The following is a 27,153-nucleotide window of genomic DNA, read 5'->3' as shown; positions in this document are numbered from 1 at the left end:
TTCTTCCTTTCCCTTTTCCCTACTAAGTTCGGTAGACAAGCCCTGAGTCTAAACACTTCTTATATACTACTGTGAAGCCCCATGCGCATAAAAATATTAACATTGATAAAATGTGTATGCTTTTCCTCTGGTTAATTTACCTTTTGTCAGTTTAATTCACAGGCCCCAGCCACTAAACCTGAAATGTAAAGGAGAAGTATTTTGTTTGTTTGTTTGTTTGTTTTTGTCCCCTACAGTATCATGAGCCAATTTTTGCCCACTGGGGTCTACCAATGATATTGTGATAAGGGCTTTTAAAAGCTTGGGAGGTGGCTATGCACAGTGGTTCATGCCTGTAATCCCAGCACTTTGGGAGGCCAGGGAGGGAGGACTGCTTGAGCCCAGATCAAGACCAGCCTGGGCAACATAGGGAGACCCTGTCTCTACAAAATATAAAAAAATTAGATGGGCGTGGTGGCATATGCCTGTAGTCTTGGTTATTTAGGGGCTGAGGTGGAAGTATTGCTTGAGCCTAGGAGGTTGAGGCTGCAGTGGGCCTGCGGTGAGCCAAGATTGCACCACGGCACTCCAGCCTGGGGGACAGATTGAGACCTTCTCCAAAAAAAAAAAAAAAAAAAAAAAGGCTAGGGAGGTATTATATCAAGATTATGGTTTGCTCCACAGAGGCTTCCTATTAATGAATGAAAGGCTGATTATAGACGTATGAATGTTATAAACAGCCTTACATTTTCCTTAGCTGTTTTCTCAAAGTAGGTTAATTTCAAGTAGTAATGTTTAATTGTACAAGAGTTGCTGCTCATCAAGCTTGCCTATTCTTCATGGAGAAAATTGAATCAAGCCCCAAACTTGCAGTTTTTGGAGAGAAAAATTTGCATTCGGTTTTGGCAGGATATCCAGAAATCTGGCAGGTATGTTATTTTGGAGAAATAAAGTATTATATATGTATCTCAGGTACAGCAAGGAAAAAAATAATTCAATAACACTAGACCCATGATTAGGACTACAAATAGAAGTTATACCCCAAACTTATCCCACAAACTATCATTGAACAGCATTAAATTCTTACAGTAGCTGGGTTTGGCAAGTGTTTTCCTACTGATTAAGATGACTGTCCCTTCAGATGCAGCCCAGTCAAGTAACTGTCTCAACCAAGTCCCCAAAGTAGAGGCCTGAGGAAACCGTCGCCGCTCTGTGCTCCCAGAGTAATAGACTTTTTAAAAGGTTTTACTCACACTGTGTGGTAATTATTTTTTATCCATCTGTCGGTTTTCCCAACGTGATTCTTAAAACCCTGAGATCAGGGGCCTATTAAGGATAACCCCTGCCGGAGATGCTTCCTGAGTTCTCAGAAATAAAGAGGGGTAATCGTCAAGACCTGCAAACCAGAAGGATGCTTATGACTTTTTGTCTTTTTTAAAAAGGCAAATCAATGAATGAATTTTATTCTAAAGTCAGCTTGGCACAAAAAGGCTTTATTAATTAGAAATCCTTTGTTGCTCTTCCATTGAAAATACAATGGAAAGAGAATTTTCAACCTAGTTAGATATTCTCTAAGATCAGATCTAAGAAACTGCATTAAATTTACATTAAATCCTTTTCCTCTTCCATCGACCTCCTTGAGCTGCTCAGGAACCTGGATCAGTTACACGTTATCTCCACACCAGAGAGGACTTTCAATTCATTGATTTCATCAGAAGTGCAGGATTTCAAAAACTAGCTGACAGCCTTGTTCCAGAAATTCCTGTGAGGTTTTCTTTAAGAATTGCTGTTCTTCAGAGTAATTTGGTCTGTGGTTTCTCTGAGTTACCAAGTTATTTATTTCATAGAGGACTATAAGTGTTTTTCTGTCCAAACATTTAAACTTAAGGTTTAAGCAGAAATAAACTGGAGACAAGAAGACATTTACATTCTTCTATTTGAGACAGATTATTCTTATAATAGTTCTCACCTTGTTAACCTACTTTGTAGTTCCAAATTTGATGTGAAAGTTCAATATTTTAAATTCGTATGGGAGAGATAAATTTTTGATTCAATAAATTGTGTTGGGACAATACACGCCATTTGGAGAAAAAAACAGCGGCTCCTCATTTTATTCTCCCCACACATACCAAAAAATCCAGATGGATCAGAACCTTAACTGTATAAAAACAAACTATGAATGCTCTGGAAAAATAACTTCGTTAAAAAAAAAAAAAAAAAAGGCCAGGCACGCTGGCTTACGCCTGTAATCCCAGCACTTTGGGAGGCCAAGGCGGGCGGATCACGAGGTCAGGGGATCGAGACCATCCTGGCTAACACAGTGAAACCCCGTCTCTACTAAAAATACAAAAAATTAGACGGGCGTGGTGGCGGCCGCCTGTAGTCCCAGCTACTCGGGAGGCTGAGGCAGGAGAATGGCGTGAACCTGGGAGGCAGAGCTTGCAGTGAGCCAAGATTGCACCACTGCACTCCAGCCTGGGCGACAGAGCAAGACTCTGTCTCAAAAATAAATAAATAAATAAATAAATAAAAACTCTTGGAGTTTCCTCATTTGTAAAATGGGAAATAAAACCCTTATTAAGAAGATCAAATGAGGGTATGTATGGGAAAAGTGTTTTTTGTTTTGTTTTGTTTTTTTGTTTTTTTTCTTTTTTAAGACAAGGTCTCACTCTGTCACCCAGGCTGGAATGCTTAACCTCCTGGGCTCAAGCAATCCTCTCACTTCAGCCTCCCTAGTAGCTGGGACTACAGGTGCACACCATCACGCTCACCTAATTTTTACAATTTTTTGTAGAGACGGGATCTCATTATGTTGCCCAGGCCAGTCTCAAACTCCTGGACTCAAGCCATCCTCCAACTTTGGGCTCCCAAAGCGCTGGGATTATAGGTATGAGCCACCATACTCAGCTGGGAAGCAGTTTTCTACAAAACCCTACACAGCATAGGTGACCTCAAATCTAGTCCAAGTCCAACTTTTCCAACCTTGAAGAAATGAATTTGACAACCCAAAGAGTATGATACAGAACCAGAACCTTTTAAAATTTGTAGTATTTTTTTTTTTTTTTTGAGACAGAGTCTCGCTATGTCACCCAGGCTGGAGTGCAGTGGCGCTATCTCGGCTCACTGCAAGCTTCCCTCCCAGCTTCACGCCATTCTCCTGCCTCAGCATCCCGAGTAGCCAGGACTACAGGCGCCTGCCACCACACCCAGCTAATTTTTTGTATTTTCAGTAGAAATGGGATTTCACCGTGTTAGCCAGGATGGTCTCGATCTCCTGACCTCATGATCCGCCCACCTTGGCCTCCCAAAGTGCTGAGGCTGAGGCAGGATTACAGGTGTGAGCCACTGTGCCTGGCAGTTTGTGGTATTTTCAAAGCTCAAAGTTGAAGAAAAGCTCATATTCATTGTAAAAGTCAATTACACTTAGAACTATCTGCAAATTACTTTCTGTATCTATTTCCTATTGCTGCTCTAGTAGCTTAAAGCAACACAGATTTAGTTTCTTACAGTTCTGGAGGTCAGAGGTTTGCAGTCTGTTTCACTGGACTGAAATGAAGGTGTCAACAGGGCTGTGTTCCTTCTGGAGGTTCTAGGAGAGAATCTATTTCCTTGCCTTTCCCAGCATCCTTTCCTGCATTCTTTGGCTCATGGCTCCCTCGCTGGCATCACTCTAATCTCTTGTTTCCCTGATCACATCCCCTACTAGTCTCTCTGATCTCATCTCCCCCTTATAAGTATCCTGTGATTGCATTTGGGGCACACTCAGGCAATCCAGTATAATTTCCCCATCTCAAAATCCTTAATCACATCTGCAAAGTCCCTTTTATCATACAAGGTGACATGGTAGCAAAGTAAAATAACATAAATCCATTGAGTTTATGGTGTGGACATCTTTGGGGGCCACTATTCAGACAGCCACAGTACCATAAACCGCTCTCCTATACTGTAATCACAGTTCCTTACTAGCACAAGTTTTCTATCTCCTTTCCCAGTTAGTCATTCCGAATTAAATCATCAACAGAAGTATTTAAAAATAACCTAGGGAATAAACTGTTTTCTATTAATTCTATTTTATAACTCAGATCTACAATCTGAGTTGTAAGATTTACTTCTTCCATTCTTTTTTCAGCGTTTATCTTTTATGACAGGCATTTACATACAAGACACACCTGCCCAAAGATTAGCACACGTTATGAAATACTTCTCTTTCCTTCATCCTTTTCCTACATTGTGCCTTTGCCTAGCTAGATCTCCACTACTTCCATCACTACCTGCTGTTCCTAACCACAGCATTAATAACACTTTGCAATTTTAATATCCATCCTCCCTAAGTGCCTCCTTACTTTTTATAGAATATCCTTTTTGTCTTTGTAATACATCTTTGATATTTCCTTTTCAACTTTATTCTTTATCAAATGTGCACAAAGATTCTTGATTCTTCTTTACTCAGCTCTTTTATGATACAATGTCACTAGCAATTCTAAACTGCATATTCATTTTAGCCCCAATCCTACGCCACACCATGTTTGACTTTCCTAAAGTTTTGTTCATTAACTATCCTTTGAATATTTTTTTAAATTCTGAATTTTAAAATTGAGGCAGAATTTCTGCACAGAGAAATTCAGAGGTAACAAGTGCATGGTTTAATCAGTTCTTCATGTTGTTTTGATACTACTGATTTCTGATCCTTTCACTTCTATTTTATAAAAACATTTATCCAACCCATTCTATTATTTAAAACCCACATTCTTCCTTACAATGATTTCTCTTATATTTGAAGAGCAATACTGTATTATTAACTCAGATTTCATCCAGAAATGGGGAAATTTAAGGGTGAGCCATTTTGTTTCCAAAGAAAGTCTCTCAGAACTCATTTTCTATCTCAGCGATGCCTAGTCCTAAACATCCTCACAAAATGGAAATGTTGATTTAGGATGTCAATGCTCAAAATATCTTTCTTTTTTACAATTCCTTAGAGGAATTAATTCTTAAACATCAAAAGGTGCTTGCTGTGATATAGCATGTCTGATAATATAGGGCTACACAAGGGACTTCTCAAGCAAGCCCGGGCTGGATAGGACTAAAAATCAAAGGACTAATTATATCAGGACATCCCATATTCCCTTCACTGATTAAGACAAAACAACGGGGCCCCTTATTTTACTTTGTGAAGCCAAATTAACAAAGCTGAAATAGAAGGTCTCCTTATAAGAAAGGCTGCAAACACTGGAAGGATTAGTCACAGTGAGCAAAAATCACCAATGCACCCAAAGTATGCATATGAGCAGGGATTCCATTGGGTATCTGTAAGGCTGGTAAGAGCTTTAGAATTTGGTTCTCAAGGAAATGAGGTGGGTAAGGAATCCCCCCAAATGTCAATGTATCTTCTTGCCATCTCAACAATCCTGGGTACAATGTGCACAGATGAAATATGGCATTTAAAAGGAGGTCAAGAAACATTTTCCTCATGATTTTTGATATAAAATCAAGATGGCAACAAACACTGGAAGGATTAATCACAGAGCAAAGTTAGCACGCGCCTTTGTCTCAAAATCTTCAAAATCTTTTAAATGAAATAAGATTATATCCAAGGGCCTAAAAGCAGGTGTCTTCTAGGTTTGTCCAAGACCATAATTCTAAAATCCTAGAATCTGCTTCATTGTTTCAGGTGAATGAAGTCATAGGCTACACCAAGCACAGTGACTACACACATATAAAAAGCTGCTTTTTGAAAGATCACTTTAACAACCACATTTTGTATCATTTCCCTAAGCTGAATCATGTTCTCAGCCCTCGCTCCAGGCAAAGAGGACACAGAAAAGAGATATAATCACAGATCACACACTTGCAACGTGGGTGTGAGAAACCGTTTCCAGGGAGAAAATGACAAACATACTGATGCACCCAAAATACGCATATGAGCAGGGATTCCATTGGGTGTCTGTAAGGCTGGCAAGAGTTTTAGAATTTGGTTCTCAAGGAAATGAGGTGGGTAAGGAATCCCCCCAAATGCCAATGTATCTTCTTACCATCTCAACAATCCTGGGTATGATGTGCACAGACAAAATAAGGCATTTAAAAGGAAGTCAAGGCACATTTTCCCCATGAATTTTGATATAAAATCAAGATGGCTTCTTAGATAGGACAACTGAAGTGGGGTATAGCAACACGGGCTAGCTGAGTCTCCCATGGCTCAACCACAAATGCCCCCATAAAGAATGGTCGGTGGTCTCAGTGAGTTTGCTCAACTCCCAAGAACGTGGATTTTTTTTCCATTATTCCCGCACCTAGAAGAGCATCATACCCTGCTAAGCTTGAAGTGACAGCTCAGTAAATGATAGTGGAATAAGAAAAGACTTCAAAGAAGAAAGTGAAAATCCAGTGCCATAGAGTGTCAGTTAAGCAAATTAAGGTAGCGGGCAGGGAACAAGATCTTAGATTTCATGGAGGTTTTTTCCAAAGTCCACATATATTTGTTTGAAATTGCAAATATCATGGATGTATTTGCATAAACAGGCATGTGTATTTGCTTGTGTTTTTACAGACTCTGGCAACTATTTTCAGATAATTTCCAAGAATGAATGATCATATTTACTACTCGTTTTGTCATCACTGCTTTTCTTCCTGCTTTGTCTTTTAATCGATCTCTATCTAGCCCAGCCAACCCCAATGTGTGTATAACAACTGCCACAAGCAGTTCCTGTTCCTTCAACTCACCTGCCCCATCCCTGTTTAGGTGCTTTGTCCTCCTTGAGGAGCCTCCAATGCTGCTGCTCATATACATGTCACAATTTCAGACCCAGCATGCTAGGAACTGCTGCCAGCGCCTGGTTAAGCCAATACTAAATGGGCCCAAACAGGTGAACAGACATTCTGTCTTTCTCAAACCTCTGAAAAAGATTCTGCAACTCATCTCACAGTAATTTGTTCCCTAATTTACTCTTAGGAAATTGTCGTTAAAGTCTGATTATGTTAAGTCCAATTCCCTGTAATTAGATCCTCAGTGAAGAAAAGTCTACCCATCACCACAATTTATTTTCTTTTCTATAGCTCCAGCATCAGTATTGTACCATTATTTTGGCAGCTCTGGAGAAAGGATTTGAAAAATATATCTGGGGTGGAGGGGAAGTCAACTGCATGTCTTTCTGAAGAAAGCGCTACCTTCTGTTATAATATCATCATTCTAGAAGATTCCCAATTGTTAAAAGCCTATTTCATTAAAGTGTATTACACACCAGTTTTTTTTTAATTAAATAATTAGCAGCTTATATATATTTTGCTATTGCATGTAGGAAGACAGAAATAGGCTAGCATTTCTATCAAGGCTAGCAATGAATCATTCATCCTAACCCCTAAATTATATAGTAAAGAATACTTTACTATACATTCAATTTTTATATTCCATTTTGTTGTAGTCTGTCAAGCAATATCTCTCAGTTAAAATGCATTAAACAGATCTTGAAATGCCTTTGCAAAGTAAAATTAGCTAAATTAGTTTTGAGGCTCTTTTCCTAAGTGATGAATTGATAACAAATATGTTTGGAGAACAAAAATACTATACAGAAATACGCATAACAATTAAAGTTGTGACTTACAGTTCAACAATAGAATTTTAAAACTTGAGTAATGAAAAAGACCCTATCAGTCTTCAAGTTTCTCTTAGATGTGCCAGCAGCTTAACTTTATCCTGGTAGCATGTGATATTCAAAATTCAAGAAAATACATGTAAATAACTGTCAGATTCGTGGAATAAACACGGTAAAGAATTTGAAAATCACTAAAAAGTATAGCCACAGGTATTCCTACAGAAACCTGTTTTCTGCTCTTTCACCTTGATACTAGCATTAATGTCCCAGATAGGTGCCCCTCCTTCATCTGGGGTCCCATAGTGAAAATGACATGGAGCAGAGCTGCACACGACCCAAGACAGACCTGGACAGGAAATAAACATTGGTTGTAACAAGCTTCTGAGATTTTCAGGTTGTTACCACAGCCTAATTTAGCCTAAGCTCACTGAAACACACCAGGAAAGGCTGAGGATCCAATGGTTTCACTAAGGAAACAGCCATGATGGTCAAAAATAATCTTAATCCAAAGCACAAAAAAGTTTAGAGATGTTTATTTGGGCATTTTAAAAGACCTTCTTGGTACTTAGCTCCCTTCCATTCAGCCATGTGATATTTGCAGAACAACTATGATGTAGCAGTGACCAGGGCCATATTTGTGTGTTGGCTCTCACTAGTCAGCTGTAAATCTGAGGGCGGGAACACCATTTTCCCATGTTTATATTCCCATTACCCAGAATAATGCTTGGCATGTGCTCTAGGTGCTCATAAATGTTTGTTGTTGGCTTACTGTTGAAATCCATTTCAAAATGCAATGGACATTTGTACAAAGTGCAGAGGTAATATTAAAGAAGGAGAACTGAAGTTTGCCTGGGAAAATAAAAAGAAAGTATCTTTTCGGCAGACATGAAAGAACAGGAGATTAGAGTTTGGTGAAAAAACGGGCAAAGAATTTCTTGGTAGAAGATACAGCACAAATGCTTCGGTCTGGCATTTCAGATTATTTTGCCACCAACAATGCACTTTAAAAAATATTATAATAGCAATCTTATTAATTAGATTTAATACAGTTCCTTATGTTATCCTAACCCAATATGGACTAGAATCCTGGCTGATGTTAGCAGCACTAGAGCAGAACGCTTAAGAGAACAGACTCTGTGAATCTAATTAATGCCACTAAATTGTACACTTTACCACAATTTTTAAAGATTCACCATGGTTAGTTCTGTGATCTCAGTGTGGAGGTAGACCACATTGTCCAAGTTTTACAGAAGAGGCTTCTGGAACTAAGAGGTTTGAATCCTGGCTCTGTCACTTGCCAGCTATGTGATTTGGTCATATTGCTTAACCTCTGTGTTCCAGTTCCCTCATGTATAAAACGAGGATTGTGTTAATAATGCCTTGTAGGAGTGTTGTGCAGATTCAATGAGTTAATATGTAAAAAACATTTAAATAGTTTCTGGTACAGAGGCAGCATGGTAAACAGGTATCGGCTATTATGAAAGGCCAGAGGAAGATCAGCAGTGAAATAGGTCTATGTCCTAATCCTTTTCAGCATCTTTATCGAAAACTTGGATGAGAAAAATCAAAGCCATTTTGACTTACAATTAAGATAGAATTATGATGGAATATATAACAAATATGATGGGTACCATAATTGAGAGTCAAAATAATCATGAGACTGGAAAAATCGGTCAAAAGCAACAAGATGTAGTCACATATAGGAATAAATTTTAAATTCTTGCATATTTAAATGTTACACAAATCTCAACAGTTTAAGAATGGGGGGAACCTGCTTTAATAAAGAGCAGCATGTATAAATCAAATGTTGGGGGAGCAAGTTTAATTAAGTATAAGCTCCGTATGAATCAATAGTGTGCTGTAGCTGCCAAAAAAGCTCACGCCATGTCGTTAACTGAGTTTTAGTCTCTGGATTTATCAAGGGTGGTAGAAATGTTCTGTCTTCCTCTGCACTGGCCAGCTCAGGGCACAGTAAGAAAAGCATCCCAAATGATGAGAACAAATCTGTTCCCAACAGTGATGGCAATATGAACTTGGTGACACCCACAGTCTGAAGGTCAAGTACTCAGGTGCAGATCCTGACACTGCTCCTCCCTGGCCATGTGATCTTAAAGCCTCTGTTGTCTCTTCTGTAAAACTTGGACAATATGGTCTACCTCCACACTGAGATTATAGAACTAACCATGGTGAATCTTTAAAAATTGTGGTAAAGTATACAATTGAGTGGCATTAATTAGACTCACAATTTAGTGGCACTAATTAGATTCACATAATTTATTTCCAAAATCTTTTTTTTTTTGAGACAGAGTCTCGCTCTGTCACCCAGGCTGGAGTGCAGTGGTGTGATCTCAGCTCACTGCAATCTCTGCCTCCCGGGTTCAAGCAATTCTCCTGCCTCAGCCTCCTGAGTAGCTGGGATTACAGGCACGTACCACCACGCCCGGCTAATTTTTGTATTTTTGGTAGAGACGGGGTTTCACCATGTTGGTCAGGCTGGTCTCGAACTCTTGACCTCATGATCTGCCTGCCTCAGCCTCCCAAAGTGCTGGGATTACAGGTGTGAGTCACCACACCCGGCCCAAAACTTAAATCTCACCAGACAGAAACTCTCTAGCCATTGAGCAATAGCTCCCCACTTTCCTCCTCCCTCAGTCCCTGATAACCTTAATGTACTTTCTGTCTCTATGAATTTGCCTATTTTAGGTATTTCCCAGGATTCATTTCTTGACAACTAAAAACGTTTAAAAATGGAGTGGGCTTCTTCAGGAGGAGGTCATGTCCACTGTCACAAGAGTCGTTCAAGTAGAGAACAGAAAACACTTCACAAAATTATGTGGTGGGGATTCATTTTGGGTTGCAGCAAATAACTGAAAAGTGTCTCCCAGATTTGACAGTCTATGAGTCTATGAACTCCAAAATACATTCGACATGTGTTTCCGGTGACTTCTAGCCCCATTTTATTTAAGATGAAACTGAGGCAAGAGCTCTTTGATAAGTAGCCCAAGGTCAATCACTAAGTCACGAAGAGAGCTATGGATAGACATGGAGTGGAGTCTCCTGACGCACAGCCCTGCCCTGCATTCCACCATCTGATGATGCTGCACTCTATGACCTACTTGTCCTACGGTTCTTGTATTTTTCCTCCCAAATTCCCTCAGGACTTTGTTTGAAGGCTGCATAAAATATCTTAAATGAAAAGTGATTTAATAACATCAAATTCTTAACTTTAATGCCACAATGATAAAAGCTGTTAGAAGATGAATTTGCAAGCATGAAAACACTTTGATCAACCATTAGAAACCAGACTCTCAAATGTAGATTTTAAGTAATGTACAGCCATTTGGATGTCAGACTGAGAAAAAACACTGGAATAACTTCCATATATATTCCACAGCTTACTGGAGAAGCCACAGCAATCACTGCTTTTTTTAAAACGTACAGATTTTGGGACCAAAGAAAGCCTTCAATTCTGATGTAATCTCTCTTAATATGGAGACAGACACAAATGTATATGGAAAAGACTTGGTTTCAGTAAGATTCCAGATTTACTGTTTTGTTTTTTAAGATTCAGGATATATCACTGGATTTAATGTCTAAAGAAAAAGCCAATATGTTCCTGTAAAAAATAGCCATAGAACCAGTCTATTCTCTAATGATAAGACTGTAAGAAATACTTTTCAGAGTAGAAAACAAAAATAAGTAACTTTTACCAAATATCAAACATAGTATTTAGTAATTCATTCCAACGTCAACAAAATTTTCCTCTGGAATTTGTTCCAAATCTTAGGTCCCATCTTTATATGCACATTTTCCCCATTTGTATATTCAGAGGTCTGCTAGTAAAAACAAAGTTTTTTCTTAAGTAATTTGCTCTATAAAAAAGCCAAAAGAAAAACTTAGAAGCCAATGGTACAATTAAATTCAACATATAAATATATTAAAATAAATCTTTTTTTGAGCTGCATCTGTTTTTAGAGCTCAATCTGTTTTTAGAATGCAAAGACATCAGGAAAATAAACTACAACTGACCAATCATTTTTCACCCTATTGGTTATAAACATATTCAGATGCCTATTTCTAAGCATGTAAGTGTTGTCTGTCTCACACAACAGAAATCCAGAGGTAGCATGGCCAGGGCAGGGGCAGCTATTCCACAAGAGTGCCAGGAAGCTGGCTCTTTTTGCTCCACTCTTACTAATGTGTAGATGTCCACTCTCCTGTTTATCACCTCAAAGCTGCATGATGCCTTTTGCTGTTGTGGCATCAGAAAGCAGGAGGCAGTAGTACTTACATCAGGAAAGCAAAGGCTTTCCCAGAACATTCCAGTTAACGGTGCCTCCAAAACAGTTATCCAGGACAGAAAGCCAGAACTGGATCCAATTCCATCCAGTTCTTAACCTCAACCCCTATCAAGCATCATGTACTTCTCTAAATCTGCAGATTCCACTTCCTTCAAGTCCTATGTCCCTTCCTCCTTTTCTTCCTCTACTAATTCTACCTTTGTCCAAGCTCTTACCATCCCTTGTCTAGACTGGTACAACAGTCTCCAAATTGTTCACGGATCCTCCAGCTTTGGCTTCTATCAATCTACCCTCCATGCTGCCACTAGACTCGTCTTTCTAAAACATAAATGTGACTGTCACTCCTCCACTGCCCTTAGGACAAATTTAAACCCCTTAGCATGACATAAACGCAAAGTATTATCTATTTCAACCTCTTCAGTTCATCTACCATTTTCTTTTTTTAGACAGGGTCTCACTATGCTGCCCAGGCTAGCGTTAAACTCCTAGACTCAAATGATCCTCCCATCTCAGCCTCCCAAGTAGCGCGGACTACAGGTATATGGCACTGTTCCCAGCTTGAGATGGTAGCATTTTTATGTGTAAAATTTAGGACACTAAACTACAAAAAGAGTAACAACCATGATACCAGAGTGATAAGCTATTCTGTGGCGGCAGGAAGATCTCTGTAGCCCCTGAAATGGGCTTGCTTCATGGAGAGGAAACAGGCATTCACAAAAGGGAATTTTCCAAATAATTAAAGCTTAAATTTTAAGTTGAATAAAAACTAATAAAATATTAAAATATTATTGGTAAAAATCTTCCTAAAAATGCATTACACATTTCCTTGCCTTTTAAGGAGAGGAGGTTGAACCAAATTTAACCTTTTTAGATGACTCAGTGTCATCATTACGAAACTCAATTACCGCTGAGGCAGCAGGGCTGTCTCCCTCTCCATTAAATGGCTCCAGACTGTCAACCATTTATTTCTTTACTCATTTCCTCTCCCTTTCACCATTAGGATTTTATCCAGCATCTTCAGTTGTTGTAATTTTGTACAAGTCTTCAGATTCCCCACAGAATTTGAGAGTTTGAAGGAATTTTAGAGATCATTTAATCCATCAGTCTATCAAATTTTATAGTTAAGAAAACTAAACCCTAAGTTAAGTGAGCAGTCATTTTCTAATCAGTCGCTTTTCATCTTCTATTTTAATGGCTTTAGAACTGTGTTCTGAAGAAACCGCTACTCAATTTGAGCTCAGGCCATTATGTTTATCTTTCTTTAAAATGCTAAGGGTAAACTGGATTTAAAAACATACGCTACAGGATAAACACACTTTGAATGAACTTAGAAATTAGGGTATATCTGTTAGCATCAGGAGTATGACATATCTATTTTAACAACAGAATTTCTTCTTTCTTCCTTTTTTTTGTGTTCTATTGTTTTACTCATTTATAAAACCCTCATTATTTATTTATTCAACACCTCAGCCTCCAATCAGTAAATAACCAGGCCCAACTTTGTTTCTAACTTAGTTGTTAGAAATCTACAGAGGCAGGGAAGAAAAGCATATGTGTTTACTAAGTATTAGCTATGGTGCAAATATGTTCCTTACAAAACCAAAACAGAAGCTCTTAAGATGGGTAATGCTATCCTCATTTTACAGGTGAGGAAACCAGGATGGAGAAGCTGCACAATTTATCTAAGGTCGTACAATTAATCAGTGGTAGAGGAGAAATGTAAATCCTGATGCTTGATGTCACATGACTGCTGCCCTTAAGGAATTCATAATCTATAACAACAGAAAAGTACATATTCAACTCTCTAACAGTGTGTTAAAAGCAACCATGGCAGTGTGGGACTGCAGAAGAGGAAGTAATGAATTATACCTGAAAAGATGGGAGAAGGTTACACAGTGACATTTGAGGTGAATCTTAATAATAGTAATAAAAACAGTAATAGCAAACACTTTTGTAGGAATTATTGTGGGTTAGGCACATGCCATCTCCTTGATATTATATCCCACTTCTGCAAAGGAAACTGAGGCACAGATAGATTTAAGTAACATATCTAAGCCCACGCCACTAAAAAGCGTTTGGTTCTAGAGTTCATTCTAGGACTACTGTGCTGTGCTAATTCCCAGAAGTAAAAAAGGTGAAGGTGTCCCCGGGTGAGGAGAAAGAGACTGGAGCAAAGGCATCAAAGTGCATGGGAAACAGAGTGACTCGAGGTGACTGATGCAGCTGGAATAAAAGTTAAAATATGTAAAGCAGACCATATTCCCACTCTGCTTAAAACCAACATTGGCTGCTCACTACATTTTAAGAGAAATCTGAGCCCTGTCTAGTTCTTGCTCCACTCTCCCACTCATTCACGTTCTCCTGACACACTGGCCTTCCAGTACCTCAAACAACCAAGCTCTTTCCTGCTGCAGAACATTGGCACATGGTAGTATCTCATTCTGAAGTATTCTCCCCCTAGCTTTTTACCTAGCTAATTCTTGAACATCCTCTGGTCTTGACCTAATTTTGATTTACACAGAAAGGTCTTTGAAATTCCCCATCATGCCATAATATCTCATAGCAGCATCCTCAGCTTCCCCTTCATAGCACTACCCTACTTTGTAATTATACTACTGTTGTGACTACAGACTATAGGCTCCATGAAGGCAAGGACTGTGTCTGCTATTTTGTTGTTGTTTTCTTGTTGTTTTGCCTTTGGTTTTCCTTGACTGGCACATAATTCAATGGCAGAAGTTGAAGTTGGAATTGGAAGAGCATGGCCTTTATCCTACAATTAAGAAGGCAGAAAAATTTAATCAAGGACAGTGACAAGATCAAAAGGAGGCTTAAACAAAGCAAAACAAAACCTAGCATGGTGTGGATGACAGACAAGAGAAAGACCAAGGCTGACAGACTAGTTGAGGATGCCTTCAACAAGCCAGGTGAGAGCCTGAATCCAGGCAGTGGTGGAGGAAGTGAATTCAAGAGACTGTACAGGTGGTGTGGCTGGATTTGTCCATTTGATGTGTGTGTGTGTGTGTGTGTGTGTGTAAGCCTGCTCCGTGTACTCTGTGACCTACTATCCAGAGGTATAAAACAAAGTACTAAAAAGTAAACCTGTATAGAAAAACTCTATGCTCTCCAACAAGAGGAAAATATAAAAAAATAAAGACTGATCACTCCTTTTGGCCTTTAGATCCAAAGGGAATTGAAGAATGAATAGTTATTTTCAAGGGGACAAGCCCTCTTCAAGGAGAAGCCAGTTAAGGCAAAGATGAAGAAAGAAAATTGTATGAAAAGATTGAGAATACAGAGAATTTTTCTGGCAATGAAAAGGGGGTTTCAAAGCCTACTCGTTAAGGGGGTATAAGTTAGGTTTTGCTGAGAAGGGATAAGCCAGGGAAAGACTGAGAAAAAAAATGAAAAAATGATATAGGGAGAAGAATTGTGAACTTACCTGAATAAAAAAGTGTAAAAACAAAATCTACACATTTTGGAAGGAGACTGAGCCTTGAGGTTAAGGGAGGCAAAGAGTGGAAAGGTTATATGGGAAGGCCACAAATGGACTCAACTCTTGGCATGAATTCACCCCAGTGACGCCTCTGCAGAATCCTTCCTGGGTTTAGAGAGGGATGGCCACATGGAGACTGACTGCCCATGGCAGGCACAGCTGCTTCGGGGCTGCTTCGGCCACTGCAGACTCAACACTGGAATACAGCTTGCCTCAACAAAGCTTAACCAGTGGAAAGCTAAGACTCCTCTAATCTTTGTCTTAGATTTTTAAAATAACACCCTTTTCTTGAAAGTGAAAACTTGACTATTCTCCCTAATTTCCTGCATTTGAGCGAAATCTAAAGGTTTCTTTAAATGTAAAGTTCATCTTCTCAAGAGCATCTGGGAGTCCATACAGTAAGTCTATTTTAATTTCATATTTAGCAGTAGTAAAAAGTGTACTAAGAGTAGATGGCACCAGGGAGCTGCCATTTTTCACACCTCCAAACAGCACTCCTGTTTCCTCTCACATATGTCATGGTAAAAGAGCCAAACTCCGAACGCCTGCCTTCCCAGAGTCGCTGAAAAATCCTGTCTTGAGTGCTGCTGGGCTGTGATAGACCACCCCCGCTTCTATCTACACCCCCAGAGTTTGGGAATGGGACAGTGAGATGATGGATAGGGAATGTGTATCCGTTCTGAAGGAGGTATAATGAGCTTAAATTTACTGTACTAAAGTTAACACAACTGCTATAGGTGACATAATAAGAAATTTGTATTTGGTCTCTGCCCCGGTTCCTGGCACAAAACTTGTAAAACCCTTGTAATTTCCTGAGTAGTCCGGGTGAGAGGAGAATCTTCGTTTTTTCATAGTAAGCCCCTTTCAACCATGCCCAAGTTTATACTACTGAGGTGACTCTTGGATGATGGGGACTGGTTGTCAGAAGAACCAACCATGTGAACAGAGGATTAGAATTCAGCACCACCTCGGGCCGGGCGTGGTGGCTCACGCCTGTAATCCCAGCACTTTGGAAGGCCGAGACGGGCGGATCACGAGGTCAGGAGATCGAGACCATCCTGGCTAACATGGTGAAATTCACCTCATCTCTACTAAAAATACAAAAAATTAGCCGGGCGTGGTGGCAGGCGCCTGTAGTCCCAGCTACTTGGGTGGCTGAGGCAGGAGAATGGCATGAACCCGGGAGGCGGAGCTTGCAGTGAGCTGAGATCAAGCCACTGCACTCCAGCCTGGGCAACAGAGTGAGACTCCATCTCAAAAAAAAAAAAAAAGAGAATTCAGCACCACCTCTCTCTAGCCACCTCTCCAGGCATGGGAGAGGTTAGAGATCAACTCAACCACCAAGGGCCAATGATGTAATTAATCGTGCCTATGTAATAGCCATAAAAACCCTAACAACTCCAGAGCCCCTGGGTTGGTGCATACATCAAGGTGCTGGGAAGGTGGTGTGCCTGGAGAGGGCACCTTGCTCAATGCATCTCTTCCATTTGGCAGTTCCTGAGTTGTGTCCTTTATAATAAACTGGAATAGTAAGTAAAGTGTTCTGTGAGTCATTCTAGCAAATTATCGAATGCAAGGAGGGAGGATGTGGGAACCCCTGACTTAGAGAAGGTCAGTCAGAAGTACAGGTAGATACCTGGGACATGCGCTTGACATGTGAAGTGGGGGTCATCTTGTGGGGCTGGACCCTTTAATTTGTGGGATCTGATGCCAACTCCAGAAACAAACTGAACTGTAGGACACCAGCTAGTGTCACCAGAGAACTGAACTGCTTGGTGTGGAAATACCCCACACATTTGGTGTCAGAATTGTTGTGAAAGGACAAAAAATATTTTATACTTTTAGTATGTAATTTGGTTTAGCTCTTTTTAGGTAGACCTCACACTTCTGGAGGAATAGTCCTTCTTGACTGGGTACTGAGAACATTCAAAATTCATGCCCTGACAGGAGGAGGCAACCCTGTCACAGGGAGGCAGCTCTCACAACACGCAGTTCCCAAGTGGGGAGTGAGAGGACGTTCATCAACATGGTCACCAGCTAGTCAGGACAGCACGTGGAAGGGGTGCCTTGTTCACCTCCAACTGCAAGCTCAAGCTCACGAACGTTCTGAAACCAGTTCCCAGTCCAGGGCAGGAAGCTTCAAGGAAGCACCTGATTCACACAGCGGTGGGTTCAGGCTCAAACAGTCCCACCTCACAGAAAAAGAAATCTGCGTACTCCTTCAGCATTTTATTTCATTCTTTCTCGTTTTCTTCAGGGCACGTTCCATTTTTACTTTACGATATATTCCATTTTTCTCTCTCCCTCCAACAGTTTTCACCTACAGGAGGCTTATTTCTCTATATCCATTCCTCAGTTACTCATCTCCTCCCCAAGCTTTTTTCCAGTCATAGGAAACTTTAATTTTATTTTACTGTGATAAGAATACTTAACATGAGATATACCCTCTTCAATTTTTAAGTGTACAATACATCACTGTTGGTGATAGTACAGTGTTGTACCAGTCTGTAGAGCCTATTCATCTTACTTGACTGAAACTTTATGGTCATTGTTAAGTAACTCCCGCTACCCCCGCCTCCCAGCCCCTGATAACTACCACCATTCCACTTTTTTAATCTATGAATTTGACTATTTTAGATACTTCATATAAGTGGAATCATACAGTATTTGCCTTTTTGTGTCTGGCTTCTTTCACTTGGTATAATGTCCTCCAGGTTCATCCATGTTGTCACATGTTGCAGAGTTTCCTTCTTTTCAAAGGCTGAACACTTCCATTGTATGTATATACCATATTTTCTTTCTATTTCTTTTTGGGATGGGATCTCGCTATGTTGCCCAGGCTGGACTCCTGGCCCCAAGCAATCCTCCTGCCTCAGCCTCCCCTAGCTGAGACCACAGGTATCACCATTGCGCCTGGCTTCACATATTCTTTATCCATTCATCTGCTGATGGACATTTAGGTTGTTTCCACATCTTGGCTATTGTGAATATTGCTGTGGTAAAAGGAGGAGTGCTCTTCAGGATCTTGAAGAGTCAAGATCCTGATTTCAAGTTTTTGGAAAAACACCCAGGACTGGGATTGCTGGATCGTATGGCAGTTCTACTTTTAATTTTTTGAGGAACATCCATACTGTCTTCCACAGCAGCTGCACCGTTTTGCATTCCCACCAACGGTATGCAAGGGTTCCAATTTCTCCGTATCCTCACCAATACCTGTCTTTTGTTTTTTGTTAATAGTCATTCTGAGAGGCGTGAGGTGACATTACATTGTGGCTTTGATTTGCATTTCTCTGATGATTAGTGAGGTTCAGCAATGTTTCATATACCTGTCAGCCATTTAGATGTCTATTTCTGAGAAATATTTATTTAAGCCCTTAGCCCTTTTTAAAATCAGATTATTAGTTTCTTTTACTATTGAGTTGTAGGAGTTTCTTATATATTCAGGGGGTTAACTCTTTAGCAGATATATAGTTTGCAAATATCTTCTCCCATTCTGTAGGTTGCCTTTTCACTCTGTTGAGTGTTTTCTTTGCTATTTAGTATGACGTAGTCCATGGCAAACTTCTTGAATGTGTAGTCTGTACTTATCAAAGGCTGTACCTAAATTATCTTCTTCTTGACTAACTTCTTCTCCTTAAAATACTCTCCTTTTAAGATGTTCTTATTTTATTTTCCTCTCACCCTCTGGCTACTCTTCCTTCATCTCCTTCTGCCTATAACTTAAATGTAGATGATCCTAAGATTCTGTCAACATTTCCCTCCTCACTCTAAATGTTCACAATATGCACTCTTTGTCTTCGCTTTAACTACAGCTTGTGCACCATGATTCCCACATCTGAATAGCACTGCTTCTGACCTCTTGCTCCTGAACTCAAAAGTCTGTGTTTCTAACTCTTTCAAAGCATCTTCTGGATATTTTAAGAATCTCTCAAATTCAGCATACTCAGAGCTAGACTGTCCTTTTCTAACACTCAGTCAAGTCTGACACCTTTTTCCTTATCACTTACGTTGTCATTAAGTTCTGTTGATTCTAACTAAAAAATCTTACTGCTATAATCCTTGTTGCTACTTTCACTACCACTATTCTCGTTTATGCCCTCAAAGTCTCTTATGAGGACCAGCAGATAGTTGATGGAAGCTTTGGGAATCAGACCAACTGGATTCCAGTTTTTGCACTTAACAGTTGTGGCATTGGACAAGTTATTTAACTTTTTAAATATGCAGTTTATTCATATGTTAAATGGGGCTAGTATTTAGAAATTTAGTAATCTAAATAAAATGTCATTCACAATGGCAGGCACACAGTAACCACTCAAAAATGTTTTTCACTCAGTACTCTCCTTTCTTTCTGCCTTTAACCCATTTTTCCCAGCCAGTATACACTCAACATTCACACCAGTTACTTTCTAACTCAAAAGGTCTACTCATGTCAGTCTTTGATTAAAAAAAAAAAACTTTTCACAAATTTTTATTGCCTATATGACAAAGAATCTCTTTAGTTTGACACTAATGACCCATTAGAAATCTAACCCCAAGCTGCCTTTCCAGCTACAAAGTCATTACTCCATATTACATAACTTATTTACCTAAGGTATCTTACATTGTCAAGCCTTGATTTCTTTATTGTTGCCACCTCAATGTTCAGTCTTCCCCCTTCTATTTCTAGCTGATGTAATTATATTTATATTTGCATATGCATATGCTTTCACCAATAAATCCTAATTCCTTGGAAGCAAAGAACCCTCCTTTTAATTTGACACATTGCATTCACTTGTTCATTCATTCACCAAATATTTATTACCTGAAAACCAGGCATTGCGCTAGATATTAGAGATACATAAACAAAGAAGACTGGCCCATACATACCCTTAACAAGTGTGCAGCCTGGTGAGGAAAATGGGCATACAAACAATTCCAGTAATGGGTGATAAGTGAAAGGGCAGAACAGTGACTCTAGTTTCTGGTTATAGATTAGAATCCCTAGCATCGATTTTACAAAATGCTATTGCCCGGTTTCAACCACCAAAGATTCTAATTAATTGGTCTGTGGTAAATTTTCTTTTTTTAAAGCTCCTCTAGCTGGGCACAGAGGCTCCCGCCTGTAATCCCAGTACTTTGGGAGGCCAAGACGGGAGGATCACCTGAGGTCAGGAGTTCAAGACCAGCCTGGCTAACATGATGAAACCCCGTTTCTACTAAATAATACAAAAATTAGCTGGGCATGGTGGCATGCACCTGTAATCCCAGCTGCTTGGGAGGCTGAGGCAGGAGAATCACTTGAACCTGAGAGGCAGAGGTTGCAGTGAGCCAAGATCGTGCCACTGCACTCCAGCCTGAGTGACAGAGCGAGACTCCTACTCAAACAAAACAATAATAAAATAAAAAGCTCCTCTGGCCTAGTTATGTGAAGCAACCCTTGCAAGCCCCTGGGAGAGAGTTGTAAATAGAAGCCTATGGAATATTATGACTCAGAAACATTTCCTGAAAAAAAAAAAAAAGAAGACGACGACTGTGGAATATGGGAGACACACCTTTTCGTTGGCATTTCTGGTTGTTCCACAACACCTTGGTTCCCTTTCTTCTTCCTTCTCAAATCTACTCAGGGGTATACCCCTTCTCCAAGCGACTTAAGACATGTAACACTAGCCCCAAGTCAGGGGTTGATTCTGATTGTTCTTTCTTGTGATTGGTTTAGATGTAGGCAAAGGAACTCACTGTGAACAAGGATACATGAGGAGAGGTTGCCTGTGGGAAGATGGGAAAAGTTTTCCAAATCCCAAGAAAAATGCATCAAGAAAGATAGGCTCTTTCTCTCTTTGGACACTGCTGCATCTGGCTGTGACATCTGGAACTGAAGCAATTATATTATAACTGTGAAAAGAGCCACCTTGAGGCCAGATTTGAAAAGGAGCTGGGTTTTGGTGACAGTATTAAGTCATTGCATCAAACAACACTGACATCCGTCCACCTGTGCATTTCTCCTTCATTTTCATTTTTTTCTTTCTTCCTTTTTTTTTTTTTTTTTTGAGGCAGGGTCTCATTCTGTCACCCAGGCTAAAGTGCAGTGGTGTGATCATGGCTCACTGCAGCCTCAACCTCCCAAGGCTTAGTAGGACCCAAGCGATCCTCCCATGTTAGCTTCCCGAGTAGCTGGGACTACAGGTGCACATCATCATGCCTGGCTAATTTTTAAAATTTTTTGTAGAGACAGGGTCTCCCTATGCTGCCCAGGCTGGCCTTGAACTCCTGGGCTCAAGTGATCCTCCCGCCTCAGTCTTCCATGGTGTTGGGATTACAGGCGTGAACCACCATGCCTGGCCTTGCATTTCTTGATGTATAAAATACTACATTTCCTAATTTTTTTTATGATGCTTTGAGTCAAAATTCTGATTACCTGCAACAAATCACATCTTAACTAATATAGAACTAAATAAAAATTGGGGATCAAGGAAGGCACCCCAGAGAAGGTGATATCTGAGGAGTTTCCAGTATGGCCGCCAAGAAGCAGGACAAGCAAATAAAAAGGCATGCATATAAAAGTATAAAATATTCTGGGAAGTCCACATAGTTCAGAATGGCTATTGCAAAGAGTATGAGCAAGGAAATGAGGTTGGAGAAGTGACAGTCTGGGACAAGATCTTGAGAAGCCTTGTATCCTGTGGTAGATTAAATGTGGTGACAAATGTTTTGCAGCTCCTCCTATCAAGAGGCAAAGCCTACTCCAGAACCTCATGAATACAGCTGGCTTCATGACTTGCTTTGACCAATAGAAGGTGTCAGAAGTGATATTATTCAAATTCCAGAGCCGAGGCCTACCTCTCTTGAAATGCTGTCTGAGGCTGCCATGTTGTAAGGAAGGCAATCTAACCTACTGAAGAATAAGAGACCAAGTGGTGGGGATACTGAGGTGCCCCAGCTGACAGCCAGCACTGACTGCTGGGCATGTGAGGGAAGAGGCCATCTTGGACCATGCAGCTATTTCAGCCATCATCCGACTGCAAATGAGCACAGCCAACCCACAGAATTATAAAAAAAAAAAATGTGTCATTGCTGTAGTAAGCCACTACGTTTAGGGTGGTTTGTTATGCAGCAATAGGTATCTGACATAGGCCATGCCAGGATGTTTGAGCTTTACTCTGAAAACTATGCAGAGTAACCTGATTAGACTCATGTGTTAGAAAGATTACCTTGGCAGTACTATGGAGAGTGGCTTGGAGTGGGTCCACGGTGGAGGCGGAAGACTTGTTACAAGACTATTGCGTTAATGAAGCTGAGAAATCTGGATGTAAACTAAGACAGTGATAGTGGGGAGGCAGAGAAGAGTCATGATACAGGTAAAAATCAACATGATGTGTTGGACACAGTGGCTCACACCTGTAATTTCAGCACTTTGGGAGGCTGAGGCAGGCAGATCACTTGAGGTCAGGAGTTAGATACCAGCCTGGTCAACATGGTGAAACCCTGTCTCTACTAAAAATACACGAATTAGCCAGCTGTGGTGGTGTGTGCCTGTAGTCCCAGCTGCTCGGGAGGCTGAGGCACACGAATCACTTGGACCTGGGAGGCGCAGGCTGCAGTGAGCCAAGATCTCGCCACTGCACTCCAGCCTGAGTGACAGAGTGAGACTCTGTCTAAAAACAAACAAAAATACATGATGGTGACATAGGTTACAAAGTACAAAGGAGAAAAATGAACTAAGCATTACTCAAAGGTTTCTGGATTTGGTAAATGAGTGAATGGTCATGCCCTTTTCTAAGACAGAGATTATGGGAGCAAGTGAAGGTTTGCAGTAACCCTGGAACATTCAAGTGGAGATGTACAGCAACGAATTGTGAATATTCAATAAATATTTGATGAATAAATTACTGATTAATCTGAGTGGGTACCAAAGTGCCCTAGTCCAAGGAACCATCTTTACATGGTTTATATGGTATAAACTGACTACTAAGTCAAGTAAGGTTTTAATGGTGTGAACTCATGTTATTGACACTTCATCAGAATAGAAAGGAAAAGGAAAGGTAAGATTCGATGCAGTCTGAAAGTGCTGGCAAATCTGCACATTGTTTAGCTTACATGCATCAATCTGTAATTCTTAGGAAATGCAAAGTAATGTTCCTACCTAAAGTCACTATCATTTTGTAGTATATTCAGAGGATAAGGTGTACAACACAAGTCTTTTTCTCTGTCCTGCAGATTCATTATATGGGTTTCCCTAATTACATGCAAGGAAGAGTTGAGGCTATCTCCATGCTGTCAAGTGGGCATAATCTATGATATATCAGTGTAATAAGCTGCAGAGTCTACAAACAATTTTAATATGCACACGCAAATATTGACTTACCTTTGATGTTGATTAAAATAGCAAGTAAATGGCTGGGAACCAATCTCATCTTTCCAGTACTGTTGCCAATTCATGACACTTTCCAAATTCTTCTGATTTTCTCTCTTACAGGGAGGGATATAGGAGCACTAACAAAATAGAATACAGAAAGTAAACCTGTTATTTTATGGAATATTAAGATATAGTCATTTTTTATAGAAAGATGGCATTATAAAGACAGTAAATCTAATTTAGACCTCCCTAATTTTTAAATACAACCAAATTGAAATTACTAAACTATATTCCAAATTTCCAATTTGGCACAAGGACAGAAAGTATTCCAAATACAAAAACACAGCAAAAAATAAACTCCAGTCATTACAGTGTAAGGGTATTTTATAAACAATTAGTTACCATGTAATAGCAAATTAAAAGCATAATACACTCTCTCTTTTGGTGACCTGTCTGTCAAGAGAGGGAGGCATAAAGAAGTTTATTTTTATCCCCAATTGCTATCTATGAACCTTGGCATTTCTGTCTTCTACCGGTAACTAATAAATTCAAGCACATAGCTCTTCTCAGGATACTGCTCCTAACTGCTGAAACCCAAGTTTTCTTTTCTTACATTCTCTTGGACAACAAAACCAGTGGAAAATTTCCTTTCAAATACATAATCAATGTATTTTGCTAACTGATGTCTTTTCTTAGCCGTGCCTCTGACAAAGTAGTTCTCTTAAAGGAGCTCTATTATTCTAAGCAATAGAGATTAAGCAGAATCAGACAACTGTTCTTAAGTCCAGATGTTAAAATGAACTCTCGGCATTCTAATCCATTTTCTGCAATTCAGCTTTTTACAATGATGACGAAGATGATGCCAGTTTCCGTTTATTGAGTGCTTGCAATACAGCAGACGCAAATGCTTAACAGGACTTAACTTGTGTACTTTTTACAACCCTATAACAATTTCCATTTTATAGATGCAGACATTGAGATTTTCGTCAGCTCTACAGCCACAACTAGATTCTGGTGGTCTTATCACATTCTACTCTTAGGTGTTTTACCAAGGTATCTGATATTAAGGAGCAGGGAAAAACCAAACCAAACACAACATAGAGTTTTATAGTATAATTTCAGTCACATTGTTTAATTTACAGCATACAATTATTCAACACCTTCTCACTATTTCCTGGTAAAACTGAAATGTTTTAGCATGATGCACAAAGCTCTTCGTGATCTGGTCCCTGCCTGTCTTCACCCTCATTTAATTCTGGGATGCAGCCATATGGATGTACTTGCTCTCCAAATCTGCCACGTGCTGTCAACCTACTTGCTTGGCACAGGCTGTTCTCTCTCCTTTTAATGCCCTTTGTTCCTAAATCTCCTTTATTTTAAGATTCAAGTTTGGTGTTACCTACTTGAGGGAGCCTTCTTTTTCTTCTACCACAGTTAAGTGCCCCTCTTTTGTGCTGCCATGGGACTCACGCCACGTGATATTACAGCTGGAAACACACAGTATCATACTTGCATGTTTTATGTCAGCCTTCCCAATTTGCTGGCGAGGTGAGAACAAGAACTGTTTTCTGTCTTTTCTATATTTTCACATTTATGACTATGTCTGCTAATGGTGAAATTGCAAAAATGTTGGTTGAATTAGTTAATGATAACACGCATACATTTTTATTCAAGATGATGGCATTATTTTCACAGTGTTTAAACTTTTTAAAAATATATAGACATTATAAATTTTAGTAAATTTGGTTGTCTATTAAATACAATATATTCACAACATGTTATGCAAATGTTATTTTAATGATTGAATCACTGAATGTTTATCTTCTGCACATATAGTTCTACTTCTATTAATAACAGTAATACAAAGCCAAAAACGTCTGTGAAATTATGGATTCTGAGTTCTTCCAAAGCAGCAGTTGGGTTTGGAAGCAATGGAGACCATTATGTAGGGCTCCAGTCCTGTTGTCTATTAGGTGTTAGGCCTTGGGTAAATTACTTCCCTTTTCTGGACTTCATTTTTTCAAATATGCAAAATCTCCAAAATAATTTCTAGCTCTACATTTCTATGATTCTATTCTTGGAGGTACACCAAGAAAGAACCCAGCAGAAGGCAGGACTACAAACACTGCCACAGTATTTTTCCCAGAAGAGATCCTGCCCACTGGGGAGATGGCTGGGAACCCTGACTAAGCCAGTATTCCAGCCAGCAAAGAGGAGGAGTGTGGTAGGTCCTTCCTTAGGGGCCAGTACTTTGCATTAGAAAAATGTTCACAAGAGGACCATGATTTTCCTATTGCTTACTTTCTCTAAGGTGTTGGATGTTTTGTTTCCTTCTATTAAAATATATATTTTTCTACATTATAGTCAATTAGTTTATAAAGTGTGAGTAGGTGCCAATTTATTGTGCTCTTCTAGGAAGGAGAAATTTCCCAATTTGGAGGTAGAAGCTGTGAAGTGTAAAAGCCTAAAAATTCATCAGAGCCCTTTTTGCAATGGGTAAATACTTGACACAAGAGATATAATAAGTGCATTACGAAAGAACAATTCACAATCACATGTAATCAAAACAGATTTTAAATATTTGTAAGTTAACTCAGTTTGAATTCTTTGCTATTTAGTTTTTTGGGGAGAAACAGGTTTAAAAGAAATGTCTCTCTCAAATGATAACCTAAGATTTGACCAGAAGAATTACATTGACATGTTTCTGAAAAGGTCAAAAACTTTCACTGAGTATGTAAAGTTCTGTATTAGGTATGTTGAAGTTTCATGTGAGATTTTTTAAAAAATTCTTGCTTTTTTGGAAAGTCTGAGGTTGTGTGGATGGATTTTTGGATGGAAAGTACTTTTTTACACTGGAGAAAATAACCTGAGATCAAAATTTGAGTATTCTTTTCATGCACTGCATTCTTTCCAAAGTGTGACATAGATTAAGTGATCTATACTTATAATACCCTAGCAACTTTTTAAAACTGACATTGCCTGGAAAGAATTCTTTTTCAAGAGTCAGGGTCTTGCTCTGTGACCCAGGCTGGAGTGCAGTGGCAAGATCATAGCTAACTGCAGCCTTGAACTCTTGGGGTTCAAGAGATCCTCCTGCCTAGCCTCTTGAGTAGCTAGGACTACAGCTTCTCCACCACACTCAGCTAATTTTTTGTAGAGAAGGTGTCTGTCTCCTTTTGTTGTCTAGGCTGGTCTCAAACCCCTGGGCTCAATTGTCCCCCACTGGCCTCTAAGAGTGCTGGGGTTACAGGTGTGAGCCATCACACCTGGTCTGAAAAGCTAAACTTTTTAAGGCAAACATCAAATTCTTAAAAATCATTATGGCTCCATTTCCTTAAATCTTTATTCTCAAGTTACTGTGAAGCCTAACTCCTATCCTCCCTAGATTCCTTCTCAATTCACTTAGTGGATCATCATAGACTGCCAGAATTTTTACATAAATTAGAAATGAAAGTCCAAAGC

The 27,153-nt window shown here is 39.6% G+C and overlaps 1 protein-coding gene across 1 annotated transcript in view; it reads right to left on the bottom strand.

Annotated features, from left to right (window-relative positions):
• Positions 1-27,153, bottom strand: part of KCNMB4 (potassium calcium-activated channel subfamily M regulatory beta subunit 4) — a 74,285-nt gene that overhangs the window by 16,689 nt on the left and 30,443 nt on the right. The window contains exon 2 of the mRNA XM_054445033.2: positions 23,701-23,828. Within this exon, the coding sequence (XP_054301008.1) occupies positions 23,701-23,828 (128 nt within the window). The remainder of the gene's footprint in view (positions 1-23,700; positions 23,829-27,153) is intronic.

The sequence above is a fragment of the Pongo pygmaeus genome, chromosome 10 (genome assembly GCF_028885625.2).
Source record: "Pongo pygmaeus isolate AG05252 chromosome 10, NHGRI_mPonPyg2-v2.0_pri, whole genome shotgun sequence".
NCBI classification, from domain to species: domain Eukaryota; kingdom Metazoa; phylum Chordata; class Mammalia; order Primates; family Hominidae; genus Pongo; species Pongo pygmaeus.
Note: the sequence above shows the minus strand (reverse complement) of the source record. Positions and strands in the feature narration are given on the sequence as shown.